At 47.2% G+C, this 17,887-nt stretch overlaps 1 protein-coding gene across 1 annotated transcript in view; it reads right to left on the bottom strand.

Moving 5' to 3' along the window:
• Nucleotides 1–2,074: 2,074 nt before the first annotated feature.
• Nucleotides 2,075–17,887, bottom strand: part of pdia5 (protein disulfide isomerase family A, member 5) — a 146,803-nt gene continuing 130,990 nt past the window's right edge. The window contains exons 16-17 of the mRNA XM_070875255.1: nucleotides 11,161–11,295; nucleotides 2,075–3,145 (exon numbers count right to left, since the gene is read on the bottom strand). Of these exons, the coding sequence (XP_070731356.1) occupies nucleotides 3,065–3,145; nucleotides 11,161–11,295 (216 nt within the window). The 3' untranslated portion in view covers nucleotides 2,075–3,064. The remainder of the gene's footprint in view (nucleotides 3,146–11,160; nucleotides 11,296–17,887) is intronic.

Here is a 17,887-nt window from a genome sequence, read left to right as displayed (position 1 = left end):
TCCCAAGGGATCCCATAATCCCTTGGGAGCACAGGTATTTAAGGAGGCCTCACAGGTTGGAGAGACACTCTGGAGACCTGCAATAAAAGACTAAGGTCACACTTCACTGAGCTTACAGTGTTCAGTCTGACTCTTTCTCCATACATAACAGAAACGATGGGTCTACTGGAGCAGTCCGGTTTGTGGATCTTGGGACAGAGGTAGAAGCGGGCTATGCGGGGTTGGGGAACTATGAGGTTGGTGGCTGTGGAGAGACAATCTCCAGAGGAGATGAGGTCAGTGACAGTCTGGGAAATTATGGCTTGATGTTCAGTAGTGGGGCCATGGTCCAGGGGAAGGTAGGAGGAACTGCCAGAGAGTTGGCGATCAATCTCTGCAAGGTAGAGGTCGGTTTGCCAAACAACAACAGCGCCACCCTGGTCAGCAAGTTTAATGACAAGGTTAGAGTTGGATCTGAGCGAGCGGAGTGCTGCCAGTTCAGAGGGAGGTAGGTTGGAGTGAGGAGAGCAGAGAAATTGAGACGGCCGATGTCCCGTTGGCAGTTTGCAATGAAGAGGTCTAGAGAGGGTAAGAGGCCAGAGAGGTCTACGTAGAGCGAGAATTCTGAAAACTACAGAAAGGGTCAGTTGTGTAGGGGGAAGACTCCTGGCTGAAGAAGTGGGCAAAAAGGCGGCGGAAAAAGAGCTATGCATCATGCCGAGCTCAAAATTCATTGAGGTGGGGGCGTAAGGGGATGAAGCTCAGGCCTTGGCTGAGGACTGATCATTCGGGGTGGGGGGGGGGTCAGAGAGAGGAAGGTCTGGGATAGGGGAGGGACAATGCGGCATCTGAACCAGGGGGGGAACGGATGGAGACAGCTCAACGTGGCAGGCTGGGGTGGGGGGGGGGGGGCTGGTGAACGTGGCATCTTAACAGGGGTGGGGGTGGGGAGTAGGAAAGAGATCCACAGTGGGCCCGACCCGGCTGTAGCGAGACCCCCTCCCCTGCTGGATTAAAACTCTTCACCACCTCCCCCCCCGCCACGATCAAAACTCTTCCCCCGCACCCCCCCCCAAAAAAAAACTCTTCCCCTCCCACCACGCAAAAACTCTTTCCCCCCCCCCCCCCATCAAAACTCTTTCCCTCCCCCATCAAAACTCTTTCCCTCCCCCCATCAAAACTCTTTCCCTCCCCCCATCAAAACTCTTCCCCTCCCACCACGCAAAAACTCTTCCCCCCCCCCCCATCAAAACTCTTTCCCTCCCCCCATCAAAACTCTTCTCTTTCCCCCCCCCATCAAAACTCTTCTCTTCCCCCCCCCATCAAAACTCTTCCCCCGCCCCACCCCCAAAAAAAGACTCTTCCCCCCCACATCAAAATTCTTTCCCTCCCCCCACATCAAAACTCTTTCCCTCCCCCCCCCATCAAAACTCTTCCCCCCCACCATCAAAACTCTTCCCCCCCACCATTAAAACTCTTCCCCCCCACCATTAAAACTCTTCCCCTCCCCACCCCCCCATCAAAACTCTCCCCCCTCCATCTAAACTCTTTCCCTCCCCCCATCAAAACTCTTTCCCCCCCCCCATCATCAAAACTCTTTCCCTACCCCCCCGCCCCCCACTTGTCTCTTGTAGCCCTCAGCGCGGGAAGGCAGCAGCGGCCTGTGTGGCAGGCCACTTGGCCCGGGATAGGGGCGGCAAACGTTGCGTCGTCCCTTCGCCCAATGAGGGGGTCGCGCTGGGAGGGCCAGGGGCCACTAAGCACAGACTCCACTGCGCACGCACGCAGCTGCCAGCACTACAGGGCTGTAAGCTCTGTCCACTACGCGTTCCGATGCGCTGCGCCACAGGCCACGAACCAACAGGTAGGAGAATACGGAGGTAGGAGAATATGGAGGTAGGAGAATACGGAGGTAGGAGAATATGGAGGTAGGAGAATACGGAGGTAGGAAATCGGTGCCGTTTCTGTACAACAAACTCCACGCACCTCATGGAGGTGCGCCGCTCTAGCAGAGGGGGCAAACTTGGGCCCAATAATCCTACCCTACATGTATCCACGAAACCTTGGACAGCAGTGGAATATATGAAAATACAAGTAAAACACAAAATCTTTTTATTAGATTTCTTTGATAAGTTCAATTCCCCATAGTTGACATGCAATTTCAAAAATAATCAGACATTACTGGACCAATACCCAAAGGCCGATAGTGTACCGATAACCCTTTCCATTTTATCAGATTTTTCTACTTGCCTAATTTTGGTTGCAAGTAATCCCCAGCACCCTAAATAATCAATGGAATTCAAACATAATCACATTGGACTCGTTGCCTTTTGAAACTTCCTTATACCACTCCCTGAGCAATTTGATTAAAACTTCGGACCGCTTCCTACCCCTCCCAAACCGTAACCCCAACGCGCACCCACCCACCCAAAAAAAAACCCGGCAACTTCAGGCAACAGCGCTCCAATTCATGGACCTTGATGTAGAAAACCCACAACTACAAAACATTTGCATAGAACACGAGCTAGAGATCGACTGATGCAGTCCAGTTCCAATGCTACTTTGTTGGCAACAGGCTCAGTACGAGGACGGTCCGTTCTTGCGTCATTCATAAGGCGGATGCTTTAGCCTTTGCTCCGTGTTCTGCACATATTAGCGTTTCATTTTCCAAACTGTTGGAAGGAATGGCTTTATCCTGCATTTATTGAACACCCCCTTTATTTTCCCCCCTCTTCAAAAGTAATCTAAAACTAGAGATATTGCAATCAGCAGGGGGCAAAGGTCTGGCACTGACACTATTGGCACCAGGACACATCTGTACCAATCGATCACTAGTCACAAGTGTAGAACTTGAACACAACAGTCCGGGAAGGCGGCATTCAAATTCTAGTTGTGTTTTTCGCATAATAGCCCCCGGCCCTTTTAAGAAAGAACCTCAAGTGGTCCATTTCATTACAAAAAATTTTATAAATTGGTTACTTTTCAAAAAAAAACCTTCTGTCCTTGGAAAGTGTAAAGCTCGAGTACAGTAGTGATGAAAATAGGGCTCTTTCACAGTGCAGTGGCAAGCTCGAGGTACGCAAGGTTACAACTCCTCCTTCCTCTTCGCAATCTTCTCAGGGTCCTGCCCCCTTATTCCTCTGATGTAATTAATGAAAGCAGCTTCCTAAGACAACAAATAAGAATACACACAGGAACTGATTAACATTTTTTTTTAAATTAACCCAGTAAGTTTTTCCTCTGGTGGTGAAAACCTCTCATCCAGAGGTGATCGTATCGAAACATATAAGATTATGAGGGGGCTTGACAAGGTGGATGCAGAGAGGATGTTTCCACCGATAGGGGAGACTAGAACTAGAGGGCATGATCTTGGAATAAGGGGCCGTCCATTTAAAACTGAGATGAGGAGAAATTTCTTCTCTCAGAGGGTTGTAAATCTGTGGAATTCGCTGCCTCAGAGAGCTGTGGAAACTGGGACATTGAATAAATTTAAGGCTGAGATAGACAGTTTCTTAAATGATAAGGGAATAAGGGATTATGGGGAGCGGGCGGGGAAGTGGACCCAAGTCCATGATCGGATCAGCCATGATATTAATTGGTGGAGCAGGCTCGAGGGGCCATACGGCCTACTCCTGCTCCTATTTCTTATGTTCTTAAACGAGTTGCGGGTAGCTTTTGTGCTCGAGCACAAACTAGGCTGAAGCTCCCAGTGCCAGTGCTGAGGGAGTGCTGCACTGTCGGAGGTGCCGTTAAACTGAGGTTCTCTCTCAGGTGGATGTAAAAGATTCCTTGACACTATTTCGAAGAAAAACAGGGGAGTTAGCCCAGTGTGCTGGCCAATATTTATCCCTCACTCAACATCACCAAAAGCAGATAATCTGGTCATTATCACATTGCCGTTTGTGGGAGCTTGCTGCGCGCAAATTGGCTGCCACATTTCCCACATTACAACAGTGACTACATTTCAAAAGTACTTCATTGGCTGTGAAGCACTTTGGGATGTCTGGAGGTCGTGAAAGGCGCTATATAAATGCAAGTCTTTCTTTTTCTTTTTGTAGAGTTGCAATTCCTAGCAAACTCTGTGGAAAGGCTCAAACCCATTCCCTTGGGGTCCTAGAGGTCGACCAAGGGACTGCTTCCATCCCTTATCGGCCGGCTAGATCCCTACCCAGATCGCGGGGGTGAAATGTTAAGCTCGCCCATCTAAAGAACACCTTCCTTTTCTTTTCGTGAACGTTGTGCTCGTCGAGGCCAAGGATGGTGGTGGGGGGGAATAGATCACTCTCCATTTCATGCACCCTGTGCCAGCAAAGTACTCAGACCTGGTACAGCATGGTTAGCTGCAGAGTAAAGCTCGGTCTAGTCTGCCTCAACAGTGCGTCTCAAGACGCAAACTCGGGGGACTGTACCAGCACCGTCGTCCATTTCTCATGCTAGTCATTCTACAGCTCCTCTGCTGGCCGAGTGAGTATTAATTGATGCCAAGTTAGGCGCAATATTATACTGTGGTTCCATGCCTGCAAGGAACTGGATGGCGACTCCCCAAATTCATTACACATGGGAATCTTACAGGCAGCGCATTTGTCTGGATTGATGCTGGGTGTCTAACCCACTGCATCACCCAGTTCTTTGCTTTAAGAACATAAGAAATAGGAGCAGTAGGCCATTCGGCCCCCCGAGCCTGTTCCACCAGTCCATGAGATCATGGCTGATCTTCTACCTCAACTCCACTTTCCCGCCCGATACCCATATCCCTTGATTCCCATAATATCCAAAAATCTATCTGTCTCAGCCTTGAATATACTAAATGACTGAACCTCCACAGCCCTCTGGGATAGAGAATTCCAAAGATTCACCACCCTCTGAGAAGAAATGTCTCTTCCTCAGTTCTAAATGGCTGACCCCTTATTCTGAGACTGTGAGCCCTGGTTCTAGACTCCCCAGCCAAGGGAAACATCTCCCTGCATCTACCCTGTAAGAATGTTGTATGTTTCAATGAGATCACCTCTCATTCTTCTAAACTTCAGAGAATATAGGCCTAGTCTACTCAATCGTTCCTCATAGAACAATCCCCCCTCATCCCAGGAATTACTTTCTTTAAAAGTAATTGAAAAATCCACGATCCCAGAACACTTTCTTCACAACATTCTCTCACAATAATCATGTCAGGACATGATCTCCTTCCTTTTCGATGATTTGATGCAAGGGTTTGTTCTGAATTCCATCGTCATTACCTTTCCCATCTCCTCTCCTCTGACTCTGTGCTAAACTAGTTTCCATTGGTGCCAACTGTTCTGTTTCTGTTTAAGGAATAGGGAGGGTACAGAGTAGATTCACTAGTATATCAGGAATAAGAGGATTTTGTTATGAGCAGTTACTAACAAAACTGAGGTTGTTTTTATTAAAACAGAGAAAGGTTTAGAGGATATTTGCTAGAGATGTTCATAATTCTGACACATTTTGATGGGGGAATAATCTATTTCCATTGGCCAATAACTTGAGGGCATAAATTTAATATTAGATATGTAAAGAGAAAAAGGTTAGTAAAGACAAACGTAGGTCCCCTGCAGTCAGAATCAGGGGAAGTCATAACTGGGAACAAAGAAATGGCAGACCAATTGAACAAGTACTTTGGTTCGGTATTCACTAAGGAGGACACAAACTACCTGTGGATATAAAGGGGGTCAGAGGGTCTAGTAAGAAGGAGGAACTGAGGGAAATCCTTATTAGTCGGGAAATTGTGTTAGGGAAATTGATGGGACTGAAGGCCGATAAATCCCCAGGGCCTGATGGTCTGCATCCCAGAGTACTTAAGGAGGTGGCCTTGGAAATAGCGGATGCATTGACAGTCATTTTCCAACATTCCATAGACTCCATAGATTCCATAGACTGGATCAGTTCCCATGAAGTGGAGGGTAGCCAATGTAACCCCACTTTTTAAAAAAGGAGGGAGAGAGAAAACAGGGAATTATAGACCGGTCAGCCTGACATCGGTAGTGGGTAAAATGATGGAATCAATTATTAAGAATGTCATAGCAGCGCATTTGAAAAGAGGTGACATGATAGGTCCAAATCAGCATGGATTTGTGAAAGGGAAATCATGCTTGACAAATCTTCTGGAATTTTGAGGATGTTTCCAGTAGAGTGGACAAGGGAGAACCAGTTGATGTGGTGTATTTGGACTTTCAGAAGGCTTTCGACAAGGTCCCACACAAGAGATTAATGTGTAAAGTTAAAGCACATGGGATTGGGGGTAGTGTGCTGATGTGGATTGAGAACTGGTTGTCAGACAGGAAGCAAAGAGTAGGAGTAAATGTGTACTTTTCAGAATGGCAAGCAGTGACTAGTGGGGTACCGCAAGGTTCTGTGCTGGGGCCCCAGCTGTTTACATTGTACATTAATGATTTAGACGAGGGGATTAAATGTAGTATCTCCAAATTTGCAGATGACACTAAGTTGGGTGGCAGTGTGAGCTGTGAGGAGGATGCTATGAGGCTGCAGAGTGACTTGGATAGGTTAGGTGAGTGGGCAAATGCATGGCAGATGAAGTATAATGTGGATAAATGTGAGGTCATCCAATTTGGTGGTAAAAATAGAGAGACAGACTATTATCTGAATGGTGACAGATTAGGAAAAGGAGAGGTGCAACGAGACCTGGGTGTCATGGTACATCAGTCATTGAAGGTTGGCATGCAGGTACAGCAGGTTGTTAAGAAAGCAAATGACATGTTGGCCTTCATAGCGAGGGGATTTGAGTACAGGGGCAGGGAGGTGTTAATACAGTTGTACAGGGCCTTGGTGAGGCCACACCTGGAGTATTGTGTACAGTTTTGGTCTCCTAACTTGAGGAAGGACGTTCTTGCTGTTGAGGGAGTGCAGCGAAGGTTCATCAGACTGATTCCCGGGATGGCGGGACTGACCTATCAAGAAAGACTGGATCAACTGGGCTTGTATTCACTGGAGTTCAGACGAATGAGAGGGGATCTCATAGAAACGTTTAAAATTCTGACGGGTTTAGACAGGTTAGATGCAGGAAGAATGTTCCCAATGTTGGGGAAGTCCAGAACCAGGGGTCACAGTCTAAGGATAAGGGGTAAGCCATTTAGGACCAAGATGAGGAGAAACTTCTTCACCCAGAGAGTGGTGAACCTGTGGAATTCTCTACCACAGAAAGTTGTTGAGGCCAATTCACTATATATATTCAAGAAGGAGTTAGATGTAGTCCTTACTACTAGGGGGATCAAGGGGTATGGCGAGAAAGCAGGAATGGGGTACTGAAGTTGCATGTTCAGCCATGAACTCACTAAATGGCAGTGCAGGCTCGAAGAGCTGAATGGCCTACTCCTGCACCTATTTTCTATGTTTCTATCACCAAATATAGATGGGATCCTGGGCTTTATAAATAGAGGCATAGAGTACAAAAGCCAGGAAGTTAAACTAAACCTCTACAAAACGCTAGTCCTACCCCAGCTGGAGTACCGTGTCCAATTCTGGGCACACTTTAGGAAGGACGTGAAGACTTTGGAGAGCGTGCAGAAGAATCATAGAACGGTTAGAGCACAGAAGGTGGCCATTCAGTCCGTCAAGCCCGTGCCGGCTCTCGGCAAGAGCACTTCAGCTAATCCCACTCCCCCGCCCTTTCCCCGTAGTCCTGCAAATTTTTTTCCTTCAGGTACTTATCCGATTCCCTTTTGAAAGCCACGACTGACTCTGCCTCCACCACCCTTTCAGGCAGTGCATTCCAGATTCTAACCATTCACTGCGTAAAATAGTGTTTCCTCCTGTCGTTTTTGGTTCTTTTGCCAATCACCTTAAATCTGTGTCCTCTGGTTCTCAACCTTCCCCCAATGGGTACAATTTCTCTCTATCTGGACCCCTCATGATCTCGAGCACCTCCATCATATCCCCTTTCAACCTTCTCTGCTCTAAAAAGAACAACCCCAGCTTCTCTAGTCTATCCACGTATCACTGGAATCCTGTCTCCCCCAGAATCTATCCTTGGCCCCCTCCTATTTCTCATCTACATGTTGCCCCTTGGCGACTTCATCCGAAAACACAGCATCAGTTTCCACACATACGCTGATGATACCCAGCTCTACCTCTACTACGTCGCTCAACCCCTCCACAGTCTCTAAATTGTCAGACTGCTTGTCCAACATCCGGTTCTGGATGAGCAGAAATTGTTTTCGGTCCCTGCCCCAAACTCCGTTCCATAGCCACTGACTCCATCCCTCTCCCCAACTCCTGTCTGAGGCTGAACTAGATTGTCCACAACCTTGGTGTCATATTAGCGGAGCCTGTACTCCGTTCTTTTATAGACGAAGCTGGCGCATCAACGGAATTACACGCACAAAAACTCATCATAAAGCTCCGAGTACTCCAGATCAGAGAGTATAAAATGGATAATGGGAAAGGAAGAGGCAGCTTTGCACAGAGAGGGAACTATATTCAGAGAATGTAATTTTTTAACATTTTTCCTCAATCATTCAGGATCAGAACTGATTAATTCATTGTACATCCAGAAGTAATGCATTTGGTGAAGCACTTGAGACATTTTGGTGATAAGGCGACATACAAATGGTTTATATTATAAAAACATAAAATGTTATTTTATATTATAAAAACATGTCTCCATTTAATATATAGCCTTTACGACCACCGGATGTCTCAAAGCGCTTTACAGCCAATGAAGTACTTTTGGAGTGTAGTTGGACTGTTGTAATGTGGGAAACGCGGCAGCCAATTTAAGCACAGCAAGCTCCCACAAACAGCAGCATGATAATGACCAGATAATCAGTTTTTTTTTAAAAAAGAGATGTTGATTAAGGAATAAATATTGGCCAGGACACCGGGGATAACTCCCCTGCACTTCTTCGAAATAGTGCCATGGGATCTTTATGTTCACCCGAGAGAGCAGACAGGACCTCGATTTCACATTTCATCTGAAAGACGGCACCTCTGACAGTGCAGTGCTCCCTCAGCACTGCACTGGGAGTGTCATCCTAGATTTGTGTGCTCTTGTCTCTGGAGTGGGGACTTGAACCCACAACCTTCTGACTCAGAGGCGAGAGTGCGACCCACTGAGCCACAGCTGACACTGATTTTAAATTATTTAAAAATTATTTTTTAAATATCATTTCTGTTTCGGGGTAGAGGGAAGTCCTGTATACTGAAAATGCTCTTCCCCCACAGTATTTGTTTCCCCATTAGGAATTTGCTTTTGGTAGCTGACTGGCTGTCACGTACGAAAGGCCAGCAACAAGTTCAGAACTAAGTTGGGTGGCAGTGTGAGCTGCGAGGAGGATGCTATGAGGCTGCAGAGTGACTTGGATAGGTTAGGTGAGTGGGCAAATGCATGGCAGATGAAGTATAATGTGGATAAATGTGAGGTTATCCACTTTGGTGGTAAAAACAGAGAGACAGACTATTATCTGAATGGTGACAGATTAGGAAAAGGGGAGGTGCAACGAGACCTGGGTGTCATGGTACATCAGTCATTGAAGGTTGGCATGCAGGTACAGCAGGCAGTTAAGAAAGCAAATGGCATGTTGGCCTTCATAGCGAGGGGATTTGAGTACAGGGGCAGGGAGGTGTTGCTACAGTTGTACAGGGCCTTGGTGAGGCCACACCTGGAGTATTGTGTACAGTTTTGGTCTCCTAATTTGAGGAAGGACATTCTTGCTATTGAGGGAGTGCAGCAAAGGTTCACCAGACTGATTCTCGGGATGGCGGGACTGACATATCAAAAAAGTTTGGATCAACTGGGCTTGTATTCACTGGAGTTTAGAAGAATGAGAAGGGATCTCATAGAAACGTTTAAAATTCCGATGGGTTTAGACAGGTTAGATGCAGGAAGAATGTTCCCAATGTTGGGAAGTCCAGAACCAGGGGTCACAGTCTAAGGATAAGGGGTAAGCCATTTAGAACCGAGATGAGGAGAAACTTCTTCACCCAGAGAGTGGTGAACCTGTGGAATTCTGTACCACAGAAAGTTGTTGAGGCTAATTCACTAAATATATTCAAAAGGGAGTTAGATGAAGTCCTTACTACTAGGGGGATCAAGGGGTATGGCGAGAAAGCAGGAAGTGGGTACTGAAGTTGCATGTTCAGCCATGAACTCATTGAATGGCAGTGCAGGCTAGACGGGCTGAATGGCCTACTCCTGCACCTATTTTCTATGTTTCTAGCCAAGCTACTGAGAGAGCTACACAGGTAGAATTTGTTTGCCCGATAACGATGCTCACTCTCTGTCCCCCTCCCACGGAGATAGACCTTGCTAACCAAATGAAACTTACCTTAAGTGTGCACGAATGGGAAGAGAGTTGCGGGGGGGGCGGGGGGAACGCCTACTGAACCAGCTAAAGCCATACAGCCTACCTGTCGACAGCACTGGCAAGTTCCCTGTCGTTTGTCATGCTGGGACCACTCACCTATTAGCATTTATATAGCGCCTTTTACGATCTCCGGACCCTCCATTGCGCTTTACAGCCAATGAATTACTTTTGAAATGTAGTCGCGGTTGTAATGCAGGAACTAGCAGCGCCAATTTGCGCACAGCAAGCTCCCACAGACAGCAACCAGATAATCTGTTTTAGTGATGTTGGCTGAGCGGCAAATATTAGGCAGGTTACCGGGGAGAACTCCCCAGCTCTCCTTCGAATAGTACCGTGGGATCTTTTACAGCCGCCAAGAGGGAAGGCAAGGACTCGGTTTAACGTCTCTTTCGAAAGGCAGCACCTCCGACAGTGCAGCGCTGCAATTGAGTGTCAGCCTAGAGTTTTGTGCTCAAGTGCCTGGAGCGGAGCTCGAACCCACAACCTTTCTGACTCAGAGCAGAGAGTGCTGCCCACTGAGTCACGGCTGACACCCGCTAGCGCACTGGCTTACACTAATCTAGAGTCGAATGGTAAAAAACTGCAGCCCCTCGGTGACTGATTTACCCCTTCGCGCTGCATTAGACGAACTGGTCAATCAACAACAGTGCCCTGAAACACAGCGGACCTGCCCGATTCAGGAACTGCCCGTTGAAGCTGCCACAGAGGGCTGATTAATTCAGAGCGTCCATCACTAGGGCACGGCAGCTTGAAGCCGCTCTGACCGCACCCCCGCCACCCAACCCCCAGCACCAAGGAGGCGCCACCTCCAAGTAAGAACGAACACTCATCCACAAGTTGCACTCACCGCTCTTTCCCCGCTGTACCTCTCCACAAACTTGCCATAGTTGTAATAGCTGATCATGGGGTAGCCCTCCACACCTTCCTGTTTGCATAACTCGTGATTCTGGCCTTTAGTGCAGTCGACTGCGGCGTAGGCAATCTGCAAGATATCAAATCAAAACCAGCTGACCAACCAATCAGACAAAACAGAAAACATGCTTTAGAAAACAAAGAATTTATGATGAAACTTTATCCCACACTGGTCTGGCCTCAACTGGAGTATCGTGTCCAATTCTGGGCACCGCATTTTTAATAATAGATTCTTGTTAACCCAAAGTATTAAGGGATATGGGGCAAAGGCAGGTATATGGAGTTAGGTCGCCGATCAGCCATGATCACATCGAGGGCCTAAATGGCCTACTCCTGTTCTTGTGTTCCTAATTGTGCATTCTGAAAACATAGCATTAAATCAAGAGCTTTTTTCAAAATTTCTCTGCGTGGATCAGTAGGCAATTGCACCGCCTGATGTGGGACTGAGCCACACCAAGTAGGAAGACCCCAGGTTTGGTCCCTGCTGTGTGTGAAGTTAGCTGATCACTGACAGGGCACCGGTGGAAGCAATGCAGTACGCTCAGAGTCCCTGGGCTGAGGAGCGAGAAGTGAAAGAAACAGTAACGAGCCAGAATTCTCAGTCCTGATCACGATTGAGTGACTCCTTTGGGACAGGTGTAATAGCCACCATGGAAATATAGCTGCTAGGATGCTGAGGAAAGTTAAGGTGGAAATTGTGGAGGTACTGGCCATAATCTTCCAATTCTCCTTACAACAATAACTTGTATTTATACAGCGCCTTTAACGTAGTGAAACGCTTCACAGGAGTATTATGAGACAAAAAAAATTGACACCGACCCATATAAGGAGAAATTAGGGCAGGTGACCAAAAGCTTGGTCAAAGAAGTAGGTTTTAAGGAGCATCTCCAAGGAGGAAAGAGAGGTACAGAGGCGGAGAGGTTTAGGGAGGGAGCTCCAGAGCTTGGGGCCTCGGCAACAGAAGGCACGGCCGCTAATGGTTGAGTGATTGTAATCAGGGATGCTCAAGAGAGCAGAATTAGAGGAGCACAGACATCTCAGGGGGGAGTGTGGGGCTGGCAGTTGTGGGGCGGGAGGAGATTACAGAGATAGGGAGGGGCGAGCCCATGGAGGGATTTGAAAACAATGATGAGAATTTTGAAATCAAGGTACAGGAGTACTGCCTGAAGACTGGAGAATTGCAAATGCTACTCCCTTGTTCAAAAAAGGTTACAAGAATAAGTCCAGCAACTACAGGCTAGTCAGTTTAACCTATGGTAGTAGGGAAGTTTTAGAAACGATAATCAGGGACAAAATTAACAAGCACTTGGACAACTGTGGATTAATTAAAGCCAGCACGGATTTGTTAAAGGCAAATCGTGTTTGACTTGATCGTATTTTTTGATGAGGTAACAGGGAGGGTTGATGAGAGCAACGTGGTTGACGTGGTGTACACGGACTTCTAAAAGGCGTTTGATAAAGTGCCACATAATAGGCTTGCCAGCAAAGTTGAAGCCCATGGAATAAAAGGGACAGGGGCAGCGTGGATACGAAATTGGCTAAGTGACAGGAAACAGAGAATAGTGGGGAACGGTCAGTGATGTTCCCCAGCGGTTGGTACTAGGACCACTGCTTTTCTTGGTATATATGAACGACTTGAACTTGGGTGTACAGGACACAATTTCAAAATTTGCAAATGACAAAACTTAGTGAGGATAGCGAGAGACTTCAAGAGGACATAGACAGGCTGGTGGAATGGGCGGACACGTGGCTCGATGGGCCGAATGGTGTTGTAACCATTGTATACTTCTATGACCAGGGTCGCACATGACCTTGGTATAAGTTACCAAAGGGCTGAGAGTGATACCGTACCCTCGCACGAATCATCTCCAGAAGACAAGAGAAAAAAAACAAGGATCAGTATTAGAGAAGGAAATACAGAAGTAGATTCTTTAAAACGACATCGAATTTTTTTTCTCCCTCGCCAAAGTCTCCAACTCTCAGCTGGATCCAAGGCTGCCAGATGCTGCTGTTTGTGCGAGAGTATGAACAATGGAAGACTACTGGACCACGGGGAGGGCAGGATAACCACCAGAAGTGGGATCTTTTGACTGATTCTCCCACCACCTCCCCAGCCCAATGAAAGAGCCCACTACCACCGTCCCAGCTGTGATCAGTGCCCTCAGCACAGACCAAACACCGAAGCTGCTATTTTCCTGCTTAGCGACTCAACTGGATAGATTTGCACTGAACTTGAAATCTAAGTTTTCTCTTTAACATAAAATTTACAGAACAGAAACTGGTGTTTCTGCTCCTCACGAACCTACTTCATCTATCAGCAGATCCTTCTATTCCTTTCTCCCTCATATACTTATCTAGCTTCTCCTTAAGGGCATCTATGCAATTCACCTCAACTAGTCCATGTGTAAGTGAGTTTCACATTCTAACCACTCTCTGGGGAAAGAAATTTCATCTGAATTCCTTATTGGATTTGTGTGACTACCTTACATATAGAATATATATTGTATATATAATGTAAAATCCCTAGTTTTGGATACCCCAACAAGTGGAAAGATCTCTACGTCAACCACATAAAACCCCTTCATAATTTTAAAGACCTCTATTAGGTCACCCCCGAACCAACGCTCACATAAAAATTCAATGTCGTTTTAAAGTATTTTAAGCACCTACTTCTGAGATGGCTGTATTTCCTTCTCTTTAATACTGATCCTTGAGGCTGCGTACAGGCCGCTCACCGGCTTTACAGCGGTAAAAACTGCACATGTACGAAAAATTGAATGGGCCGCGCAGCCCGTTGAAGTGGCTATGCAGCCACCCCCCCAAAAAAAATTAGAGTGAACACTGACCCTTGGCCTTCCCTTTTCCAGAGATAGCAGACGGCTTTATCTCGCATATGTTTCAAATATCAAACGCTGAAACAAACTGGTGCTTTCCTTTTTATTATAAACATGTTGTTTCCCTTCTCCCACGTGACATATGATTATGAGCTCAATAAAGTAGTAGGGAGACTCACTGCGTGCGTGAGAGAAGAAGCAATGGTATGGAATGCATCATCATCATCAGCATAGGCAGTCCCTCGGAATCGAGGAAGACTTGCGTCACTTTAAAATGAGTTCTTCGGTGACTGAACAGTCCAATACGAGAATTACAGTCTCTGTCACAGGTGGGGCAGATAGTCGTTGAAGGAAAAGGTGGGTGGAACTGGTTTGCCGTACTCTCTTTCCGCTGCCTGCGCTTGGTTTCTTCATGCTCTCGTTGATGAGACTCGAGGTGCTCAGTGCCCTCCCGGATGCACTTCCTCCACTTAGGGCGGTCTTGGGCCAGGGACTCCCAGGTGTTGGTGGAGATGCTCCACTTTATCAAAGAGGCTTTGAGGGTGTCCTTGAAACGTTTCCTCTGCCCACCTGGGGCTCGTTTGCCGTGTAGGAGCTCCGAGTAGAGCGCTTGCTTTGGGAGTCTCGTGTCGGGCACGAGAACAATGTGGCCTGCCCAGCGGGGCTGGTCGAGTGTGGTCAGTGCTTCGATGCTGGGGATGTTGGCCTAGTCGAGGACGCTAACGTTGGTGCGCCTGTCCTCTCAGGGGATTTGCAGGCTGTTAATATTGTGCAACAAAATAGCGTGCACGAGCAAGGGAATGCACACCGCCACATGCTGATAAAGAGCACATGCACGAGACCCTCAGAGGAAGCGGTGAAATTCGCCCTTTGACCTGCTAACTGTGCAATTCCCAACAAGTTTCGAATTATTATGCCATCACTATCTTAAACCCACACGATGCGACACTTGATCGCGCAGTAAATTGCTAAGTGCCTACCTAACATTACGGCATGGAATTTTGATGCCACGATCTCCTGCAAGAACTGCCATGCGATTCAGCCTGCATATGTCACGAATGATCAGCTTTACTGTACGGCAGCTTAAAAAGTGATTCGTGGACTGGAGTGATTCACTTGTCTTGAGTGACAGTGTATGTACAGGGGATTAAATGTAGTATCTCCAAATTTGCGGATGACACTAAGTTGGGTGGCAGTGTGAGCTGCGAGGAGGATGCTATGAGGCTGCAGAGTGACTTGGATAGGTTAGGTGAGTGGGCAAATGCATGGCAAATGAAGTATAATGTGGATAAATGTGAGGTTGTCCACTTTGGTGGTAAAGACAGAGAGACAGACTATTATCTGAATGGTGACAGATTAGGAAAAGGGGAGGTGCAACGAGACCTGGGTGTCATGGTACATCAGTCATTGAAGGTTGGCATGCAGGCGGTTAAGAAAGCAAATGGCATGTTGGCCTTCATAGCGAGGGGATTTGAGTACAGGGGCAGGGAGGTGTTGCTACAGTTGTACAGGGCCTTGGTGAGGCCACACCTGGAGTATTGTGTACAGTTTTGGTCTCCTAACTTGAGGAAGGACAGTCTTGCTATTGAGGGAGTGCAGCGAAGATTCACCAGACTGATTCCCGGGATGGTGGGACTGGCTATCAAGAAAGACTGGATCAACTGGGCTTGTATTCACTGGAGTTCAGAAGAATGAGAGGGGACCTCATAGAAACGTTTAAAATTCTGACGGGTTTAGACAGGTTAGATGCAGGAAGAATGTTCCCAATGTTGGGGAAGTCCAGAACCAGGGGTCACAGTCTAAGGATAAGGGGTAAGCCATTTAGGACCGAGATGAGGAGAAACTTCTTCACCCAGGGAGTGGTGAACCTGTGGAATTCTCTACCACAAAAAGTAGTTGAGGCCAATTCACTAAATATATTCAAAAGGGAGTTAGATGAAGTCCTTACTACTCGGGGGATTCAAGGGGTATGGCGAGAAAGCAAGAATGGGGTACTGAAGTTGCATGTTCAGCCATGAACTCATTGAATGGCGGTGCAGGCTAGACGGGCTGAATGGCCTACTCCTGCACCTATTTTCTATGTTTCTATGTACAGCGAAGGTACCAGGCACAGGTATCTTCCATCCTTCAATATGTAGTTCGGGACCTAGAATGTCAGGTCCCTCATTGAAACACCTGTGAACTCATCCCTTTTTGGTGCGGAAGCAATTCATCCTCGATACGAGGGACTGTCTAATACTACAACTAGAGAAGGTGCAGTGAGCAGAAAAATAACCTTAAATAGAGGCATTGAGCCAGACTAAATTCACCGACTTAAATGAGACAAGACAAACTTTTGCTGTTTCATCTTTCTTTTTACCGCCAATTTTTTTCTCTCTCTCCTCTCCCTCCCCCCGTCCCCCCACTTCTGAAAGCGTTAGCTTCTTGCTGGGGGAGGCAACAACCAATGCTCCCTTTATCTTTGTGTGTGCGGCCCCATTCACAATACTGCACAGGCCCCAGGTGCTGTCTAAAAGCGGGTGAACTGGCTGCGCGGGAGCTGCTGAATGCTGCATGGCCGCGCAGCTTAAAGGGAACAGTGGTCTCAACCCCACAGGCGAAAGGTGCTATCTGTTGCCTCAGGCAGTGTCGTGTTTTTCCATGTGTGAACCAAGCTGTTTGAGCACGGGTACTTGGCGACTTTTTTTTTATTCGTTCACGGGACGTAGGTGTCGCTGGCAAGGTCGACATTTATTGCCATCCCGAATTGCCCTCGAGAAGGTGGTGGTGAGCTGCCTTCTTGAACCGCTGCAGTCCTGTGTGGTAAAGGTACTCCCACAGTGCTGTTAGGGAGGGAGTTCCAGGATTTTGACTCAGCGACAATGAAGGAACGGCCGATATTTCCAAGGATGGACTTGGCCTGATCCTGTCCTTGCCACATGCCCACGCACTCTCAAGTTCCAGTAGGAGCCACTGACTAACAAACTGGAGTGGGAATTCTGCTCACTTTCCCCCATCAGTAGCCCCAACCACTTGCGCTTACGTAACGCCTTTAAGTTAGCAAAATATCCGAGCATGCTTCTCGGGGTGGGAAACTGCACTAGGAGGAGGAGCTGTGGGAGGGGAAGGCCGAATTAGGGGAGGTGAGTGAATGCATGATGAACAAAGCTTTTGAAGGTGGGGCAGAAGAATTCCTGGGTGGATAACGTTAGTTTGGAGTTAAATATAAAAATAAAGAACTTGCATTTATATAGCGCCTTTTACAACCTCAGGACGTCCTAATGCGCTTTGCAGCCAATGCAGTACTTTTGAAGCGTAATCACTGTTGTAATGTAGGAAATGCGGCAGCCAAATTGCACACAGTCAGGTCCCACAAACAGCAATGTGATAATGAGCAGATAATCTGTTTTTTTAGTGACGTTGATTGAGGGATAAATATTGGCCCAGGATACCGGGGATAATTCCCCTACTCTTCTTTGAAATAGTGCCACAGGATCTTTTACATCCACTAAAATTGGCTGTGTGGTTGATAATGAAGAGGAAAGTCATGGGCTGCAGGAGGATATTCATCTACTGGTCAGGTGGACAGTGCAGTGGCAAATGGAATTTAATTCAGAGAAGTGTGAGGTGATGTACTTTAGGAGGGCTAATAAGGAAAGGGTATACACATTAAGCGGCAGGCCACTTAATATTGTAGATGAACAAAGGGACCTTGGAGTGCTTGTCCACAGATCCCTGAAAGTAGCAGGCCAGGTGGATAAGGTGGTTAAGAAGGTATATGGAATGCTTGCCTTTATTGGCCGAGGCATAGAATATAAGAGCAGGGAGGTTATGCTTAAATATATCATA

The sequence above is a fragment of the Pristiophorus japonicus genome, chromosome 3 (genome assembly GCF_044704955.1).
Source record: "Pristiophorus japonicus isolate sPriJap1 chromosome 3, sPriJap1.hap1, whole genome shotgun sequence".
NCBI lineage: Eukaryota > Metazoa > Chordata > Chondrichthyes > Pristiophoridae > Pristiophorus > Pristiophorus japonicus.
The sequence above is the reverse complement of the archived record's forward strand: the minus strand, read 5'-3'. Positions and strand labels throughout refer to the sequence as shown.